Source organism: Alosa pseudoharengus, unplaced genomic scaffold (genome assembly GCF_046254945.1).
Source record: "Alosa pseudoharengus isolate Yale_2024_CS ecotype anadromous, Long Island Sound unplaced genomic scaffold, YU_APseudo_1.1 YU_APseudo_1.1_scf_11, whole genome shotgun sequence".
Taxonomy (NCBI): domain Eukaryota; kingdom Metazoa; phylum Chordata; class Actinopteri; order Clupeiformes; family Clupeidae; genus Alosa; species Alosa pseudoharengus.
In genome coordinates this window covers 29,979,245-30,000,949 of record NW_027468576.1, presented here as the reverse complement: position 1 = coordinate 30,000,949, position 21,705 = coordinate 29,979,245, and the positions used below count along the sequence as shown (strand labels likewise).

The window sequence follows — 21,705 nt, the reverse complement described above, 5'->3', positions numbered from 1 at the left end:
ATGACAAGCACACACAGTTTAAAATCAGCCTGTGGGTAGCATGGCACTGTGACCTAGTGCCATGCTACCCACAGGCTAGACCTAGGGCTAAAATTGGGCATAGAGAAAGAAAATGAGCGTGCTCATGAAACTGCCAATCAGCTAAAATTCGCAAATGAACGGAAATGTGTTCCTAACAATCTGATCTCACAGGCCCCAGCCAGATCTGTGTGTGTGTGTGTGTTTTCCAGGGATGATTAGCTAACTTCATTCAACAGGGCGCTCGTCCGACGTCAGCAGGCATCGCTGATAAGAGGACATGCGGACAACACTGGCCAGACCATGGCTGTGGGACGCACAAGGAGTCTCTCGACGGCCCCCTGTGAGTGAGCCATCAGGTGCCTGGCTCCCAGCACAGACCCTTATGTAACACCGGGGGGAGGGGTGTGTGGGGGGGGGGGGGGGGGTGTACACCACCCCGTAGTGAACTACTGATGAGGCGGCAGCAGGCTGGGTGAGATTCGACATCTTTTCCGATAATTAACTTTTCATTGGGAGGACGTGTGCAGCATGCTGGGCACGGGCGAGTCCGTTCTCCTCGCAATGGCGCTCCATCCATTAGCAATAAATTGGACCAGAAGTGCAGAACACTCTCCCATGCCAAAAGCACATCCTGCATACAAATCCAAAGCATGTGAGGATACTGCCAGAGTGTGTGTGTGTGTGTGTGTATGTATGTATGTATATGTGTGTGTGTGTGTGTGTGTGTAATATGTTGATAAAATAAGAAAATGAAATCAAATGAAGCAATGGAAAGGAGAGGAGAAAAGCACATAAAAGCTGCCACACCACACACACACACACACACACACACACACACACACACACACACACACACACACACACACACACACACACACACACACACACACACACACACACACACACACACACACACGTGTGGACCTGAACACACAGAGAGAGAGAGACAGAGAGAAAGAGAGAGAGATAGAGAGATAGAGAGAGAAGATAATACCATTACCATGCAACGGGAAAACTTAACGTGGAGCATACGACGGAACATTGTCATATTTGAAAAAACCTGAGATCAGAGCTGCTGCTCTGTTTTTAATTTGATATCCTACTGGCCAGAACTTCTACTTGAAAAAAACACCAGACATCCAAGAACCGTTTTCAAACCTCGGATAATCTGTTGCGCCCATTAAACAGAAGGTGTGTGCAGGTGCAGAGCAAAAAAGCAGATGGCTATGTAAAAGTCAGTCAGCTTTGAGTCCCTTTGACAAGGGGCTGGAGAGATGTGGAGACGTAAGCAGAGGCAGGCCATCAACAGAAACTCATCAAAGCCCCCTAATGAAAGTTAGCAAAGACCTCAAAAACAACCAAGGTTGGCCCCGGCCGTGGCGCAACTGGCTGGGGCACCTGCACCGTACACCGGCGACCAGGGTTCGATTCCCGCCCCGTGGTCCTTTCCGGATCCCACCCCAACTCGCTCTCCCACTCACTTCCTGTCATTCTCCACTATCCTGTCGCATTAAAGGCATAAAAGCTCTCCAAAAATAAATAAAAAATAAACAACCAAGGTTGAAATTAACGTCACATATGACATACACATAGAAATGTGATGCAGTCATTATCAACCGGGAGGCACCCACTGTTGGCAAGGTCTGTTAGCTCCAAATGTGTTACTGCCACTGAGCAGAACAAAACTGAGAACAGAAGTGTGAATTTACTGAACTGAATTTCAATGGCTTTTCCACTCCTCTTGTAGGAGGCTTTTTTCTCCTTCTTTCTTTATTTCTTTCTGTATTTTCTGTTCTCGTTCGATGAGATTCGGCAGCAGTGTTTATGGCGTGTGGGTGGTGCAGTGGGCTGTAGGCCTTGCAAAGCAAAGCAAAGCTTCTCGCAGCTCAGACGCAGAGTGCGGCACAGAAAAAAGCGGCGCTACTACCGCTCATGCAGTGCTAAAGCCGGGCACAGGCCACCTACTCTCCCCCTGACACTGTGACACGTCACCCACAGCACACCAGGGAGTGTGGGTGAGCGCCACCTTCTTCAAACGGATGCCTAGAAAACAAATATTCAAGTCCCCCACAGCAGTTATATCCCACAATGCAAAACAAATGCATCACTAGGCCTGAAGGCCTAAAACCAAGCCCAAGGTGAGAGTAGAACACTTATCCTCTGGCTGCACTAAACAGAACATTGACAGAAGCAAAGGGGGAATTCAGATCCCACAAACAAATTGCAAGGTAACTGCAAGGTAAACCTAAGTAATCAAGGTTCAGTAATCGAAGTAATCAAAGTAATCATTTATTTTAATGATTGATGAATTATAATGACGATCATTTTCAGTCCTGTATGCCGCAGTTTGTGCTGCAACTGTTCTTTCTCCATTCTAAATAGCTCAATTCTTACTGATTTTCATGACTCTGTAGTTAACGACAAACTGTTTCAGTTTGAGGTGCACACAGCACCTCTTATGAAAACTTGGCCTTTTCAACTGTTGAACTGTTATACCATAATGTGTCAGCACAGACTGGCTATAACTGTTGACACGGTGGTTAACCTGGTAGATGATGTTAGCAACACTAAAGGAATTAGTTCTTTTTTCACTGCAATATAATAATATAAATCAAGTAACAGGTCCTAAAGCAACAGTATGCTCAGTTCCATTAAGTCATACGGCAAGTTATCAGCTGTATGCATACAGTTCTGTTTATCCAAGACAGATAAATTAGATGATAATAACTAACCAAACACCGCAAGAGCATATTTCTCAACAAAATCTCCCTTCTGGAGAGAAGAATTCTGACTCACTTGTGTCTCAAGCAATCAAGATGGCAAACACTTCATTCTTTGGTCAACATTTACACAATGCCACTCTGGTCCGGACATCTCTCTCTCTCTCTCTCACACACACACACACCCTTGCCAGGCCAGGTCCGTGGTAGCAAGGATGACGTGCAGGGGGTCAGTGGGATGTTCAGTAAGAGTCCGGAGAGGAGGGGTTTGTTGCGGTAAGTGACGTGAGCAACAGGTCCATGTATGCAAGATAGCACTCACCCACCGATGGGGGGGGGGGCTTCCCCTTCACAGCTATAGGTGGTGAGGACGAGAGAGGGGGGTAGAGAAAGAGCCAGAGCTAGAGAGAAAGAAAGAGAGAGAGAGAGGGGGAGAGAGAGAGGAAGAGTGAAGCAGGACTTGAGCCGTGATACAGATCTGTTTGCAGAAACTGGAGCCCTCCAAGAGTTGCCAGTAAAGCCGGCTGTTTCTGTGATCACTTCCTGTGTGAATGAAAAAGCCTGGCACAGACAGCCTCCCAGCAGGAAAGCAAAAGCACAGGACGCAACGTGAAAACAATCACGTTTTTGTGTATTTCCACAGACACAGGGATTCTAAACAAACAAACAGAGCAGACCAAACACGGACCAAAACCATGTTGGTGACATTGGGTCTATACCGCAGATAAATGTTTAACCGTCAAACACAGACCAATCTTTGGGGGGAGATTGATTTGTGAATTTTGGCAGGGCAGACAGACAAATAACTACCCCTGAGTGGAATTCAGGAAATAAGAGCAGGATTCTTCTACAAAAAACAAGACTGTTATGGAAGGCAGGGCAGGGAAATGCACCAGAACACAGAAATCATCATCACCCAGGCACAATGCTTGCAAGCGCACCAAAACAATGCAAGGTCCACACTGCCAAACAGCACAGAGCAAACATGGACAGAACGATGATATAGGTCAGTTTACAGAACTGCTGCCACGGATAACTTCACAGACACATACATAAACATACAGAGACGTAAACACAGACACAGACACATAGACCAAGTCGAACAGAGCCTCCATCATGACATCACAGGGCATCAAGAACACAGAAACCAGCAGACAGCCACTGCCAAGGCCAGAGACACAGCCACCAGCATGTGTATGACGCCAAACTCAAATAAACAGACACAGTCACAGGAAACACACAAAGATTCCTCAGCTTTGAGGGCAGCCGTGGCCTACTGCACTTCGTTAGCACTTCGGACCTGTAACCGGGGTTGCCGGTTCGAACCCCGACCAGAAGGCACGGCTGAAGTGCCCTTTAGCAAGGCACCTAACCCCTCACTGCTCCCCGAGCGCCGCTGTTGATGCAGGCAGCTCACTGTGCCGGGATTAGTGTGTGCTTCACCTCACTGTGTGTACACTGTGTGCTGTGTGTGTTTCACTAATTCACGGATTGGGATAAATGCAGAGACCAAATTTCCCTCACGGGATCAAAAGAGTATATATACTTATACTTATACTTAGCTCATATACAGTCTGCATATACAAAATGTGCCTAGTTCAGACACACTGGTATGGAGGCAGGAATATATTTGAGTCATGTTTTCATAAGCAACTACTGGTGCCATCTTCAAATGAATATTTATGGTGTATGGTCATGTGAAGGCCAGATAAACACACGTCCTAACTAGCCACCTGGGCAATGCAATATGGAGTTCGAAGGTCTGGATTGGACCACCACATGAGAATGTAAAACAAAAGATTTCACAACGCGAAATGGCCAACAAGTGAACTACAAGTGTTAGTATTCCAGAAAGCCTGTTATCAGTGTCAACTGTGCTTTTCAGAAGAACATTGCTAGTTTTCGACAAAGACTTTCTGCTTTAAGGCTTTTGTGACAGTGCCAAACCAGAGTGAAAATAAAGGCCTTTATTTTGTCTCTGCATGCTAAGGGGACAGTGCACTGTTGCGGCGGCTCAGACACCTTAATTGTGTGGTGAGATTTTTCACTAAGAGGAGGAAGTAAGGAGAAGGTGCGGGGGGGGGGGCATGTAAATCTGGATTTAAGTGACAACCTTCTTCAACTCACTTTTGCTAAACTGCTGCGCTCTTTAATTAACAGGCATGCGACAGAGTGAAAGAGTACAAAAGCACCTGTGAAAATCTCCTCTCAGCGGGCCAAAAAAGAACGTTGCGGTCACGGTGTGGAAAAGAATGCTGTGTTTTTCTCCTCCTTCTCTCTCATGCAAAAGAAAAATATGACCAGTGAAAGTTGCACTTGAGACAGACAATCAATTGGATAAGGGGAAAAAACCAAACAGAAGGACATTCATCTTGTTCTACAGAGGATAGAGAAATTGATTTCAAAGCACAGGCAAAGATTGATGATGGCAAATTCAGCAAAAATTGACTTTTCCTCCTGCTTGCTACCTTGTTCACTTCCGTTCACTTCCTCACTACAGTCTTTCTTTCTTGTTCGAGAGTTTCATGTGAGCAAAAATGTGTGCAGTGGAACATGCAGTGATCTTCATGAAGAGTCAGACAGTGGGAACCAAAGATGATTAAACCTTCTCCACCCTGCTGGGAAAGCCAGTCTCATGGCTAGGGCTGAGGCAAAGGCTTCAAGGGACCAACAGACGTAAGACTTAAAGCCAATTAAACATCTTGTTCGGAGAGAATCTAAGCCATTCCAAACCCCTCCCCAATACCCACCTTACACGCTCAGGATATGATCATTACACAATTCAATCATCTGCAAATCCAAACTCTAAAGCATCTGATCATTGTACTTGTTGAGAGGGCAATTAAGGCACATGCAAAAATCTTTTTCTCAGGGTTTCAGGCAGCTAGGAGACAATGCCTCTAGGAAAAATACAGATTAAATCATGATTTTGCATAATTTCTTCAATTATATTTTAATTTCATGAACTATATTTTTTACATATAATATTAAGCACATTCATCTAGCAAGTGTCAAAAACACTATTAACCATAATGCAGATTTTTTTAAAGTTCATTTTAAAAACTAGGAATCCCAACTCAAATATCAAATATCAATATCAAAAAGGTCTAATAAAACCAATACAACACAAAAAAAAAAACAGTTGTTGGTGATGCCATGCTGTTTTTTTTCTTCTTGCATTTTTCCAGTTGTCACACTGAAGCAGAGAACTGCATAGCACATAACCAAAGGTACTAGTTGTAATGACAGGTGTGTTTATCACTCATATGACTATATATGCCTACCAGTTAGAGAATATTTAAAGATGAAACCAGCACTAGCTTCCTCTAAAATTATGCTTCAAAAAAGTTGCACATTTTGTCCCGTACTGTCGCTGATAGAGTGAGGAAGGATAATTACATGTGACCTCCTTTTGGTTGTAATGATCTGACCTATAAACAAAGTCTTCAAAGCCTGTATGGTAAGCAGCCTCTCCCTACAACTCCTCTCCTTTCACTCAGCAACAAGACTGAGACTGTTGCTAAGGAGAACCTGTCTCCACAGAGCTAAGCCCCTCACAGAGCCAGAGAGACCTTTTCTGAGAAAAGATGAATCACAGAGGACTACTTTCACTCCTGGCATACCATACGAAGGGGGATGTTATTTTTCTTGACAATAATCTGTTTAGACTGTCAGTTTACAGGTATGCATTTTACAGGTATTGTTCACAAATATGCTGCCTCAAATATATACTGGCATGAGATTCTCCGGTTATTCTTTCACTATATTCAAACTTTAGCATCTATTGAGTTACACACAGACTTTTTGTGAACTTAAATGCAGACATTCAAACTCTATGTGGAGCAGAGAAAATAAACAAGATAAAACAATCGGCAAGGCAGCACGATGAAGCACAAGTGTTTGCAGGAAAACACCCCCCCCCCCCCCCTCCATGCAACAGTGACCCCTATCAACAGTCACTGCCTGTGGCAGGCATTCTGCCTTTGCACTGAAGCCAAGCCAGTCTAACCCAGTGTTTCTCAAACTTTTTCAGACCAAGGACCACTTCACCAATAATAAAAAAAAACTCGCAGACCAACTAGCTAAAAAAGAAAGAGTAGACCTACTTCAACAGTATATTACCCAATTAAATAGACCTACTAAATGAACCTTGCTCATTGTCTTTGCACCTTGCTTATTGTGTCAGAGGATTCATATAATTTAAACTGGCATATTTTACATAGGCAGTGTTACAGAACTGTTTGGATTTACAAACAAGTTGGTTCAATATTGCAAACAACTCATCTATATTATATTTTACCACATCTGCTCGCAGACCACTTGGGATAGCTTGCCGACCACCAGTGGTCCCCGGACCACCCTTTGAGAAATACTGGTCTAAACCGACCAGTTACTGTATGTTTGTGTTTGTGTTTCCTCATTGGGATGTGTGGCGAGAACAAAGCTTAAAAACATCCTTCTGGCAAATTCCGACCACATGTCATCGTGGTGAAATCAACTGTTCCATTGGACCGCGGTGGGGGGTGGGGGTTCTGTTTCCCTGCCGACAACTAAGCAAGCATCCTGTGATTCTTAGATCCTTCAGCAGCGTGCAACACAGAGTAGATGCACATTGGTAGTGGTCATAGGGAGTCATGGTCGCATCAGCTGCTTACTGTTATATTCATGTATAGTATACATACTCTTTTGATCCTGTGAGGGAAATGTTGTGGGGACACCCATAACTATATTCCAAATTCACTTCTCTCTCTCCATCATTCTTCCCTTTAGATCTTTACTTTCTGTTTGCTTTGTGCCAAAACTGTCTCAGGGAATCACCAGGGAACCAAGACAAAGTGCAGTTTCATCTTGTGGTGTTTTCTTAATGTTTTTTAAATTACAGAATTATTACTGTCCCGATCAATGTTGTGTATATGCTACCAAACAAGAACAAGAATCACTGACAGATCAGATAAAGTATTTTTTCCCCAAAGCATGTATTATAAGGGCCTGTGTCCACCAATTACATTTTTTGTGTTAAGAGTAGTCAAGGGACAGGAATGATGGCGACTCAAACTGCTGCCTTATGCGAAATGGCAAGTCTGGCCAAACTCTAACCTGTTCTGCCCTCACATTCAAACCTTGTGGGTGTGATTAAAAGGACAAAGACTGATTAAAAGAACACTCTCACACACAATTCACCAGAGCTGGGAATTGGACGCCTCAAAGAAAGAGAAGGAGACCAAAATGATGGTGCCTCTGTGCAGAAACACTGCATAACCACTATCTAGTGTTCCCCTTTTTCTCTGCTTTTTACGAAGACATCAATGTTACCGCTGCAGTCTATTAACGAACGCAGCACCTCAGTTTTGTCTATGCTCTGGAACACCACAGAGGCCCATGGCGTGGTAGTGGTGGTGGAGGAGGAGGAGGAGGGGGGGGGTTGTTTCGTCTTCTCTACAGGGAGGCAGCAGAGTGGATTACTGCTGCCATGCTGAAGCTCTAAGCTCGAGCGCCCCCACTCCCTGTTTACACTCCATCCGAGTGGCACGCCATTGGACTCTCTGTGGGTCCCAGAACTCTTGGCACGCTGCCCTCCTCCATGTTGTGCCCGCTGCTGCAAACAAGGACGACAGGAAGGGGGAGGGAGAGGAGAACAAGGAAAAGGAAGAGGAAGAGGAGGAAGAGTTGTAGGCTTGTTTCAGAGAGGGAGAGACACTGAAGGAGCTTATGACTGTTGTTTTTCCAGCAGCATTACACAACCTTATGAGACCAGAGTCTTTGCGCACAGGTAAACCTGAAGACAGTGGGGCCCTACTTCCTTCCAAGGGCAGCGCAGCTGGCACAGTTATCTAACCCTCTGCGCCCGATGTTACCTCAGGTCAGCCCAGACCTTGCTGTGTGATGAGACACATCCTCAGTTGGGGTGGGGCAAACTCTCCAAAACATCCCCAAAACCACTGAATAACACTCCAAAGGGAGACAGGTCGTGATGAATAAACAAGGCAAGTGGAAAAAGAGGACCACAAATGTGAGGAGAAGGATCACAAACAAAGCCACATGTTAGTGAGTCACGCAGGGGGAGGCTCAGGGAAACGTTAATTACTTGATGACAGGACCGTGCTTCAAGACCAGGTGTCTGACCTTATCGTCCACTCTCAACCCATGCCACCCAGCAAATGGTGCTCTGGTTAGATTTAAATATGGCTCTTCCCCTTTAACAGCTGTCATTATCCTTTAACCTTTAGGATTTGGGATCATGACCACTGTTATATAACAATGTTTTGCCAGCTTCAGGTGCAGGAAGTATTAATAGTGGTTTTCCTAGTTACAGTCTTGATTCAACACTCAACAGATATTAAGGCACCACCACTGGCTCACATGAGTCATTTCCAGCATATTGAGGTAGTAGGTCTACAGTGCTCAAGAAGACAGTCTCTCAACTTGCATTTTAAACATTCACTAATTCACTACACAGTGCATTACATAGAAAATAACTCTACAGTGAGTATTCACTACATATCTGCTAAGCACCGTAAACATAAACATATAGTGCACTATACGTAATGAATGACTGGATGTTCTGAACTCAGGCTCAGTCATCTTGTTTACCCTAGATTCTAAAAAGCAAGGCTGTTTAGCAATCTCTCCAATCTCTCAAATATATGTTTGTAAATTTAATTTTTCAGGATTAGTGACCAAGTCTGGTTTGCAGTGCCAGCCCAAAAAGGAAAGAGGGGGGGATAAGCCATCTCTAGTGCCATCTAGTGTTGGGCTAAAAAATAACGTGTGCACACTTGAGAACAATGACATTTACGCAACTCCCACTAACAAATCGGAGGTGCTGAGAAGTGCTTCACTGTAGGATGAGAGTAAGTTTATAGCAGTGGTGTAGTCTAGTTAGCTGTAGTGGGTATACTGTGATCAACCCCAAATGTTAATACGTATCCTTGCCTATTTTAAGTGGGTATACTGAGATGGTGATGCTTTTTAAGTGGGTATACTGCGTATTCGTGCGTATCACGTAGACTACACCACTGGTTTATAGTGTAGGATTATACAGTGAATGAAAGTGGATGCTGAAAGTTTGTCAACAATCGGCTGATTTTGAATTACAGTATGTTCTTCATCTGACATCTGACTTACAACAGACACACACCTGACGGGGTGATTTTACCACCGTCAGACAGCATGCTGGAAAACTACAGTGGCCTCGAGAGGGACAAACATAGCCAGTGCAGGCATCCGGTTGTTGATGACTGGTTAGAAAAAAAAACTTCCCTGACCTACTGAGCACAAAGAGGAGGAGCATCCCTTTGTTGATTCCCCCTCATGGCTTTTACACCCAGCCACACCTCCAAAGCCCCATTCTGTTTGATGAGTGGCTATATAGGGAATAAGGGAATGCATTCCCCCCAAAAAATATAATACAAAATACTATGTAAATGTACAAATACGAAATATATTGATCTCTGCCTATGCTTGGGCATCCTTTCCTTATATGTACTGTTAAATAAAGTCATATACGGTATGCTGATGGTGATGGAAGACCCAAGAGAGAAGAACAGAGCGTACATCATGTGGACTTTTAGCATTACCCAAAGTTACGGAACAGTGTGCTGCTTCACCACAGGGTACCATTGATTTGCTTTAGCACGTGTGCGGCCTTCATGCACGTGCACATGCTCCTGAGGCCAGTCGATGTACCCATGGCACTAACAACTAGCATGCTAATGGCTTATTCCATTTTCGTGTCACATACACATTCACGCATTCTGAGGAAGCTTTATGAGAAGAGATATATAGTAAATTGACTATTTCTTATTATACACATTTGTTATTTACCATTCAGTCCATTCTACACTTGTCAAGTCATGGGGATACAAGGACTGGAATACTATTTATTTCAATGTAAAAGACAGTTTTTCAAATAAATCCTCACCTATCCACTGGAAAGAGAATCTCAGGAAAGAGGAAATCTATTCTGAACTATTAGTGCTATGCAGTGCTGACATGCCTTTTGCTTTTAGGTTTATTCTAATACATAGAGAGCTAGTGCACATCACGTGTGCTGTCGTATCCAACTGTTACAACGACGTGCAAAATGTGTGTGTCTGCGTGTGTGTGTGTGTACATGTACTGAAAGTCAGCTTTCAGCCCTTTAGGAGTCCAGGTCATTGTCACATTTTCTTTGTCTTATGCCAGTGTAGCAAAAACTATGTCTTGCAGCATTTTTAAGCATTGCGTAGAACTGTACATATCCAAACATATTATAACCTACACATGGATTCAAACGAATGCAATTCAAAGAACACCTGAAATTACTTTTTGGGATAATCATTAATTCATACTTCACTTAGTGTAAAAGTTTCCAAATGTCTTTTTTTTTTACCTGTACACAGGCTGCATTTCCCGGGCAATTCCAATAACAGCTTCAGGTTGGAACTGGTTGAACTCCTGGAAGAGGTCTCTGATATTACATCGATATTTCAGGTCCAAATCCAGCTGGACAATATGCTTCATATCTGTTAAGAGAAAAACAAGAGAAGGAAGTTTGATTTGGCCGTCACTCAAGACAAGAAATGCTGATAATCAGATCTAAGTAGAAGTTATTTCACACATGTATTGTGATGAAAACAATTACCATACAAAACTAAGGGGGTTTTATTAACAGAAAATAAACAATAAATTAACATTTATTATCTTTATGATTTAGGTCAATGTATCAATTTATCAATTAGGGAGCACTGCGAGGCAAGTTTAAGAGCCAATGACGCCACCCTCAGGGGGAAATTCTCTGCTAACTCAACGAATGCTATTTATAAAGTTTAAGTTTATTTCTCGAGGCAAAACTACCAGATCTAGACCTTGGGGTCACCAGCATCAAACAGCGAAATATGATTACAAGGCTGCTTGGTGATGTCAACTGACCCTCCAAGGGCCTATAATCAAGAGCGTCTAAGTCCAAATCACCGGTCTTGGGTAAAACTAAGCACTCAAAGCCCTCTCCCGAGTACTGCCATTGTGACGTCTGACCATTCAGACAATGCTGTTGACTTGGAAAGGAAAACACACAGCACAAACTAAGCTTGTTGAACCTAGAACAATGAGGACTGACCTGACACAAGCACAGGCGAGACCGCAGCATTTCGCCTCGGGAGGATTTCGGACTGATGTCTGTCCAAACAGGCGCCCGGAAATCAACTAAACCCGCAGAGTGTCAATCGCCTCTTTTCCCCAGCTCCATTAAAAACAAGGAAGTCCCCCGCACAATGCTATTACATGAGTTTCACAGTCAAAGATAAAAGACAACGGCTAGAGCATACAGATAGCACATGAGCTGGGTTAAAGACCAGTCACCCCGAAACTGTTTTCTGTTTACAGTACACTGTTATGTCTGTCACTTCCCTTGTGATTGCTTTTCATAAGGCAAAATCAACACTGTACATTTAAAGCAAACTCATTTGACGTCATAGGATTTAAACATTGGAGCTTCAATGACGCTTGGCATTTTCAGATCTTGACTGAGGATCGTTGCTTCAATTTGCCCCAAAAGAAAGGGTTCTAAAAAGGGTAATGTTATGTTCTAGGAACTGTAAAAAATCCCTCTGGTGCGAAAGGGACTAATGACTTCCTAGAACCACAGGGTAAAAAAAAATAAAAAAATAGAGACATACTTTATACCCCCACCCACCCACTCCACAACATGGTTTGTGCCATGTCCTAATGACCTTGACTGAGGATCTCAAAATTATGTTTTGATTTATTTAAACTGATGACCGAGCGATATGAGATGATGATAAAATAACAACATTTCAATCTGCATTTCTCATATTTGAACACCCATTTATGATTTTTAAAGACTGAGCGGTTTGACAGTGGGTTTGGCTTATGAGTTAGACCAATCACGTAGACCTAGGTCACTAAGGGTTCCTATGCGGGAAAAGGGAAAACACCCTGCCCTGAGGTAGGAGCTGAAAGGGTTATAGGAACTGCGGTCAGAGGAACTTAATAATCCCCAAATTGGTCCAGTCCGAACACGAGAAAAAAAGGGTTCTAGGAATGTTATGTTCTAGGAACTGTAAGAATCCCTCCAGTGCAAAAGGGACTAATGACTTCCTAGAACCACCAGGTAAAAAAAAATAGAGACATATACCCCCACACACCCACTCCAAAACATGGTTTGTGGCAGGTCCCTAATGAGGGCATGTGGCACACTCCTGTGGTAATGAGCCTGCTGCTCAATGTACTGCTCACACAGGAGTGGTCAAGTAGAGGAAAATGACTTTTTGGAGATCTTATGAGTAATCATGAAGGTATCCTTGGCTCAGCTGGTTGAAGCCTGACTGTCAGTAACAAAGCCACTGATTCATGTCTTGGCATTAATAAAACATCAAAACTGAATAGATGAAGTATTAAATGTGAATGTGTTGAACAGCTAGAGCATACAGATAGCACATAAGCTCGGTTAAAGACCTGTCACCCCGAAACAGTTTTCTGTTTACAGCACACTGTTATGTCTGTGACTTCCCTTGTGATTGCTTTTGGGTGGAGGCAAAATCCACACTGTATATTTAAAGCAAACTCACTTGACGTCATAGGATTTGAACATTAGAGCTTCAAGAAATAGGATTAGAACATTAGAGCATTTTCAGATCTTGACTGAGGATCGTTGCTTCAATTTGCCCCATTAAAAAAATCTCAAAATTATGTTTTGATTTATTTAAACTGATGACCAAGTGATATGAGATGATGATGATAAAATATCAACATTTCAATCTGCACTTTTCATATTTGAACACGAATTGTTCTAAGCATTTATATTACAAGCAGTCATCAACAAGATTCAGGAGTTTCAGGAGATTCAAATTAGTAATTTCCAACACTGTTGAATTCTTCAACAAAAAATATTTGTCTTTGCCCCACAAAGCCAACAGTACAGTGAGTGCTGAGGCTAAGATAACATACAACAGAGGGGTGCTCTGAATTTCAGGCTACAAGACTGCAGAGAGGGTATGGTGATTAAAGGACCGCTTCTGCTAACTAGCTTCCCATCGTCTGTGGCAAAAGCACAATGACTTCCTAGAACCACCAGGTTAAGAAAAAAGAGAGAACAAAGTCACTGATTCATGTCTTGGCATTAAAAAAACATCAAAACTGAATAGATTAAGTATTAAATGTGAATGTGTTGAACGAGCCCAGAGGCTTTGCTAGTCCTAGATGGTTCCCATGGTTCCCATCTGTATGAGCGTTTACACCCCTGCTCTACTGTATTCTCGGTTTGGAGAGAAAAAGAGTAAAAAAACAAGTCTTACTTAACAGGTCGAAATGAAAGTAGGTCAACATCATCATGTCCTTAAGCCACAGTATGCTTATGTTTGCTCTTTTAGAGCATTCTCAGGAAGCTTTATGAGAAGACATATATAGTAAATTGACTATTTCTTATTATATATATACATAATATAGGAATATAGGTCACATACCATTAGCATGAACGTATACAGTTTTTTTTTGTACCTTATTTGGAAAAACTACACTTTCCTGTAGTGTAAACACAGTTTGTGTTTTGTAAATCTCAGCACCCAAGCAGGTACTCCAAATTGATGATGTAGCGAGTTTTGCAGTGCTTTCCTTTCCTTATATGGTCAGATGCATTAGATAAAAATAATTCTTTCCCAGGCAGTATTGTTTTGAGAATTCAGATGGTTCTGGTTTTATGGTTCTATGATATTAAAACTAGTCCAGCATTTAAGTCATAGATATTGAGTGCTCTGTAATACTATGCTGGATATGTATAATTGAATATCGCACCATCAGTGGCAATCTCATGGTGTGCCAGGACCAACCGATCATGGTATGCACACAGACTTCAGTTGCTCTGATCATGTATTGATTTGCTAAACTTGATGTTCCTTCAACTCGAGCAGTGCTTGTTAAGATTCATCAGGTCTGTGGGGAAGTTGAGATGAGAGCAGCCAGAATGTAGGTCACAGGACCGGAGGCTGGAGGTGCCTTCCTTGCCATGTTTTACCACAGGCAGAGTCCACAATGCCTTTAACAACAGAGGGTCCACTGTTTGCTGAACGCAGATCAAGAAAGTTACTGCTTCTACCATGTGAAGCCCACAACAAGGTGATATTCAAATTGCCCAAAGGGAAAAGCCAATTGGCCCCAATTTCTTGGAAGACTTGTGAGAAGACCTGTGAGAAAATAAAGATGGCACCGTGCCAACTGTATCTCAGGAACTAGATCAACCTACAACCACTGTCCAGCTAGGTTTAACCCTTAAAGGTGTAGGTTTTTGAACATTCTAAGTTCCGCAACAATTGAAGGTTCTAAAATTCTATGTTGAATTCAATGAACCCAGATATTCTTTAGAATGTTAATTTCCCAACATTCCCGTCACACCGGTGTGACGGTACTCCTTTAAGGGTTAAATCACAGAGCCAACAGACAGGCAGTACTGGCATCATTTAACTGGTGGGTGGGCTGGTTGGCATGTTCTTTTACATGAAAATATACATGGAATTGGATGCAGAGACAAGTGTTTCAGGGTCATTTAAGTACGGTAAATTCTTAAAGCAGCTTGTCAACATGATAACCTCTGGCTTTGGGCAGCATGGTTGGCGAGGACATGCCGTGAAAGCATTTTTTTGGAATGAAAGGTGTTTATCTGATCTTCATAAGACAATACATCATGACAATTTATTTTAATGTACATATTTTTTAGCATGCAAAATAGTGGCAAACTGTCTGTGAATCAAAGCAAACTTCATTATCATTATCGAGGGAGGTATTCTGTATGGCACACCCCACACAGCATTAAAACCTCCTGAAAAAGACATTTAAACGGTCTATTCATATTTATGGTCTCAATGAAATGAGACGTGTTTGCCATCAGTTTGGCTCATCAGTTAACACTCTTCTCCCCCCCCCACCCCTGACCCCTCGAGTGTCCAAACAAGTCAGCTCCAGGAGTGAGAGAAGTAGGCTTTCCCAAGATGCTCCACTGCCAAACACGTCACTCAGCACTGGGCCTCCACACCGTAATGCAGTCTCAGTCCAGGCTCTTATTGACTGAGCCGCCACAGAGGCTTCGATCGCTGGAACAAGCCTGGCGGGGGATAAGGGGATACTAATGCGAGCAGACAGGACCCCTCTGGGCCGTACGGGGAAAGGCTACAGGGATTCCTCGAAGGCCTCTGGGAGGGGGAAATGCTGGCCTTTTGAAGGCCTGAGGGCTGTTTTGGGACCGCTAAACACCTATGGCTATGCTGATCATGGACCATGGGGAGTGGGAAGTGCTATGTTGAAAGTAACCCCCTCTCCAGTTGAGTGCGTTGACAACTGTAGCATTGGCATAATGAGAACCAGCTTTCTTTTATCCTGATGTCTACAAGTCACAGAACATACTGTAGATATATGTACAGGCAATGAAAAAGAGAAAATGAAGTCAAATATTTGTGATAGTCCAGGATTTGCATATAAATGGGCAGGGTGTCCCACCTACGTACAATTTTTACACAAATGAATAATAGAGGATTCCAATCTCCCGTCGAGAGAAAATTCCAGAAAGACAAAGTGAGATTCTCCTCTACCTCGAATAAACACAATGGCCATTTTCTTTTCAACCTTGAACTAAAAAAGTTCCTGGCAGAAACGGGGCTGCCATGAAGCCTTGCCCGTTAGCTTCCGGAATGTTCCGAGCTTTGGCCACCTGTTCTGGAAGGCACACATCAGCTCCTCACATCACTCACAAAGCGCCAAGCCGAGACGTGCAGTCAGTAAACCTTCTGACCTTGTTTCACACCTTATGTGGTAGTTTGGGTTCGACAGAGTAGATATCGATCAGACTGAGATGACAGAGTTTAAGTGTGTGTTGTGGGTTGATGAATACATTACCCATTGCCAAATGATGGGTGGCCTATAAATATGTAAAACATATTTCCAGTATGGGGGGTGTAAACCTATTTCTTGGTTGTAATGGTCCCAAGCACTTTGTGTTGACAGTAAGCTATTAGATGTCTGAGAGCATTGCTGTCCTTTTCTCTGCCTTTTTCTCTCTCACACACACACACACACACACACACACACACACACACACACACACACACACACACACACACACACACACACACACACACACACACACACACACACACACACACACACACACACACACACACACACACACACACACACACACACACACACACACACACACACACACACACACACACACACACAAAGCGCTTTCAGACATACGTGTAAGACCGGAGGTTCTGCCGATGTTAAACGGTGGGGCCGTATATCTGAACGACATAACCGGTCATATGGAAGTCCGAATTCACCCGGTGTTTATACTACCCCCGACCTAGTATTTCCTCCGGACATTATGTAAATGTGCTGTGTCTGAACGAGGAGTAGAACATTCGGTTAAAATCACACCTAGTGAGAGGTCGTGTTGGTGACGTTTCTTTCATGCGTCCATGTGGTTAGATCTGACTTAAATGCCAGTGTTATGATGGAGTGGCATAGTGCTGTCCAGAAAATCTCCAACCTGGAAAGATGCAGACATCACGGAGCTACTGTCCATGAGGGCATACAACATTTTGATAGAACACCTGAAAGGAACGTTAGAGACACGTTAGGCTACAACTGCATGGCAAGGAGAAACGAATTCAGAAGACTGAATCATCATAAGCAGAAGGCGCTGAAAAGGCAGTAGCCTATAGCGACGTCGTTGACGACAATAACAGGAGTATTTAATAAATTGTTAGCCAACACGGTTTTCTGTTCATTGATAGCCTTCATGACCTGCTGAGCTCGCTGATATTTGCTGAGCATATATGCCTAGAGAAAATGAAAACGAAGAAACCCCAACTTTGTTCCAAGCTCCTTACGTAAATGCTACACATGGGGAGAGGATGCTTTTGGAAAAAATAAACCATGAAAAAACGAACAACTTCACTGTTATTAATGTTAGTATTTTGTTTGTTGCTTAAAAACGTTGTATGATCTTGAAGTCTTGAGTTAGCCTACTGAATTGGCTGGTAGCCTACCATAAAGTTTGTGCATGCTCTCTCTCTCCAACGCAAACCAGATTTGGGGTTCTATAGCCTAGCTAATTCTGGTACATAACGTTGAAAACAGATAAATGTGTTTATTTGAAGCACACATACAAATACTGTAGGCTAGGTCAATTTCAAGTGCCCACTTACGTGACTAGCCTACTTCAAGTATTAGCCTTTGCACAATAGATTTCTTCTTCTTTAGCCTACATAATGATAGGCTATATTTTGTAAACAAGAAGCAGCTGTGACAGGCAGCGGCCGCATATAATCTGCGTCATGTCTCAGCATCTTGTGAACTCTACAAGCCCCCACCCCTCACTCGACAACCACACGGAGATTCTGTAATGTGCGTGTATGTCGTTCACACATACGTCCGTGTAAGGTCAGTATTAGGTCCGCAGTTTAGCATCATATCTGAATCATCCGAAGGGTAGGACCTCCGTTTGACAAACCTCCTCATATACTCCGGAGGTTATATCTGAAAGCGCTTACACACACACACACACACACACACACACACACACACACACACACACACACACACACACACACACACACACACACACACACACACACACACACACCTCCTTCAAAGGCCCTGGGACTCCCATGGCTCTGAGTGCTCCCTTTACAAAAGACTCACCACTTGTTAGTTGTATTAAACTGAATGGAGTTGCTCTGGCCCAGATCTCCAACCAAGTAAAACGCAGACCACTGCAAACTTTCAGAATCATGTCAGTTTTGGCTTTTGTAACAACTGAAAACAAACTGGGAAGTCAACCACAGACATCTATCACCTAGCAAGGAGGGGAGGTTGGGGGGAGGGGGGCTGTGATTCCAGTTCATACTATTGGTTGGGATGATTTCTGTAAAATTATAGAATTAGTTCAAACAACCTGAAGTTTGTTGTTTATTTGGTGTTGAAGCTGAAGGCAAACATAACATAGACATTTGGGGCAGACATAAAAGGGTATTGGAGAATGTTTCTTGACTTTAATTACAGTCTCCACATGACAGAAGATGCTTTCCCTGGTCAGAGTGTTTTGTCTAGTCGGAAATAAACTTTCCCTGACTTCTCTGCACCTCCTGGGCTGGTCTGTCAGCTGGTCTTTTTTCTTTGAATTGGCAGAAATGTGTTGACAGGAAACAGAGCACAAATGGCACACAATGCCTTGTAACGGCACACAGTTTTTCTAAAAACATCCTGAAGGAAATACAAGTCTACAAAATGGTAGCCAGTTCACAAGAGGATATCAAAACCACAACAAACATTAACAAAAACACCCAACAGCCAAGAGAAATTCAGGTAGATATGCCAGGATGAAATTATCTCTGTACCAAATCTGTCTTAGTCTTTCCACTCCACAGTTCGTCTATGACCTACAAGAACTCCACCTATTCTCACTCCTCCCACACCTATTTGTTTCCAATTCGACTCATAACTCAAACTCAAACTCCTACGCTATACTGATCATACATTAGCACAAAAAAAGCAAAATGGAAAACATTACACATGTCACTGTTGATAAGCAGAAGTGGAAAAGATCGAACCAAACGGCACATTATTGTGGTGCAACTATGGTGTAATTCACACTGTGATCATATTTGACCTTAAGGGTGAATGCAAGTCACCAGGGAAGGAAGAAAAATCAAAGAAAGTCATAGGCTTTCATCCAACAATCATATCGCTTTCACACTTTTTTTTTTGTTCTACAACCTCAAACCTTGCCTGTGGGTTCTACAGGCTTCAGCATCGGGACAGGGGGAGCTGCAGAGAAGCTTGATCAACTTGAACCAACTCGACTCTTGCACCACCCCTGCTCTGACAGCACTGTCTGGCTGGGTGTGAAAGGGGCTCGCAGACAGTGGCCTGGTGCAGCTGGAGGAGCGGTCATGGGGAGGGCAAGGTGGAGCGCGCAGGACGACACAGCAGCAGCAGAGGCAACAACAGGGCAAACACTGCTCACTGCCTCAAGCCAGCCCTGGCAGTGCTCTCCCAGCTATCACACACACACACTGCTGTACCCATACTGCGCATACTGTGACACACACACACACACACACATTTTCGGTCAGTTAAAGCACAGATCCACTGAGTACTTTGGTGTAAAAAGGCTCAATGTTGTGGCATTGTTTAAGCAGCACAAATCTAGCATTCTACTAGGACAATCCTAATGCAATTGAGGGACCTTGTCCAATTTAACAGGATTACTCCCAAAGGGCCCACAAATGAGATGAGCTATAGCTAGTTATCTTGGGTTTTTGCACTGTGTGCTGTCCCCTGATGTACAAACTATGTGGTTATTTAATGAACAAATTAAGACTGATCAGTCATAAATAGACAGATGACAATATTCATAGATACAGAGAGAGATAGACAGGTAAGAAAATCATAAAGATGAACACAGATGTAAGATTTGAAAAACTTTTTCAAGAAACTTCCACTTCAGTTTAAATACAAGCACACACACACTTTTTCATTTACAATGCTCAATGTGCTGGTTTTTGACTATGCAAATGCTGTATAAAAGTGTATAAAAGAGTGCCTTAGGTTATTCAGAAGAAAACAGAATCGCCCCCTCACCAGCTGGCATGATGCGATGCATGGCGACTGACAGGAAGAAGATGGAGTCGCTGTAGTAGGCCCCAGAGCCAGCACTGAAGTGCTTCTGCATGGCCTCCACAATGGGGAAGAGCCTCTCCGTTAGGGCAGCCACATTGTGGAAAGCCACCTGCAATATCCATGGAGACAAATCAGTGATGCTATAGCTGTCGACTGATAAAGAGTTCACCAAAGCTTTAACTTTATTTAGGGCACATCAACAAAAGAGAAGCTATAGACAGGGACCATCACAATTATAACAAAATCACTTTAAGAAAACACACAGAAAATATATGCTAGCTTTTCAAACCAACCCACTGAGTGTTTTGTTTTCATTGTTAATGTGTGACTATGAGGACCATCTTAACACAAAGTTGACCTATTTACAGATTCACTACAATCCTTCTCTATCAATGACAGAATATAAATAATAGGATCATTTCTGTTGAGCTAGTATCAAGGTTAAGTGGGTTAAAAAGACACAAGACATCATCATGTACATGTAATGTGCTCCATGTGAAACTCATCTGCTTTCTGAGAAATCTGATTTCTTGGGAAATAAGAAATATTCACAAGGACACATCCATACACTCAAATTACCTTGACAGGACATGTATAGACTAGTAGATTCATACACTACATACACTATATAGTAGTAGATTTATTTATTCATTCATTCATTCATTCATTCAATCTTTATTTATTCTCGGAGGTTCATTGAGGGTAGTTCACATTTTCAGTGAAGCCGAGATTACACAGTAACAATGGAATACCAAGAGATATAGTATAAAAAATAAAACAAAATAAAGCAAATAATAAGATAACCTTCATAACATTATAAAGGAGGAAGGGAAAATTAAAAATACAGAACATTTTAATAATAACAATAATAAAATAACATTTACATAAAACAGGTACAATTTGACATAGGAAGGTTTGCAATTACAGATCCATTTCTACACTATATCATCATATATAGGCTATGCGTTTGAGAAGTGAGAACTGCCACATAAAGCTTTCAGTTACAATTAGAAAAATTTTCGTTAAAGTACAGTAGATGACCCACTAAACTGCTCTACTATTTGAAACAGGTAGAGGTGTGAATTTTCATTGCCCTTTCAATTTGATTACAAAGGGTTAGGGATTGAATGCATGGACTGAAAAAAAAAAGTGAATGTATCGTACTGACATAATTGCCGTCTGCTGATGATATCTTGACATTTCTGACACTACCTAAATACCAGTATGCTCCCCTTTGCAAGTGACATTCCACCATTTTGTGATGACTCACTATCATAAACCATCTGTG

At 42.7% G+C, this 21,705-nt stretch overlaps 1 protein-coding gene across 1 annotated transcript in view; it reads right to left on the bottom strand.

The window, feature by feature from the left end:
• The window catches only part of xxylt1 (xyloside xylosyltransferase 1), a 44,321-nt gene that overhangs the window by 13,619 nt on the left and 8,997 nt on the right, over window positions 1-21,705 (bottom strand). Inside the window, exons 2-3 of the mRNA XM_076278814.1 lie at window positions 20,379-20,526; window positions 11,113-11,245 (exon numbers count right to left, since the gene is read on the bottom strand). Coding sequence (XP_076134929.1) covers window positions 11,113-11,245; window positions 20,379-20,526 — 281 coding nt within the window. The remainder of the gene's footprint in view (window positions 1-11,112; window positions 11,246-20,378; window positions 20,527-21,705) is intronic.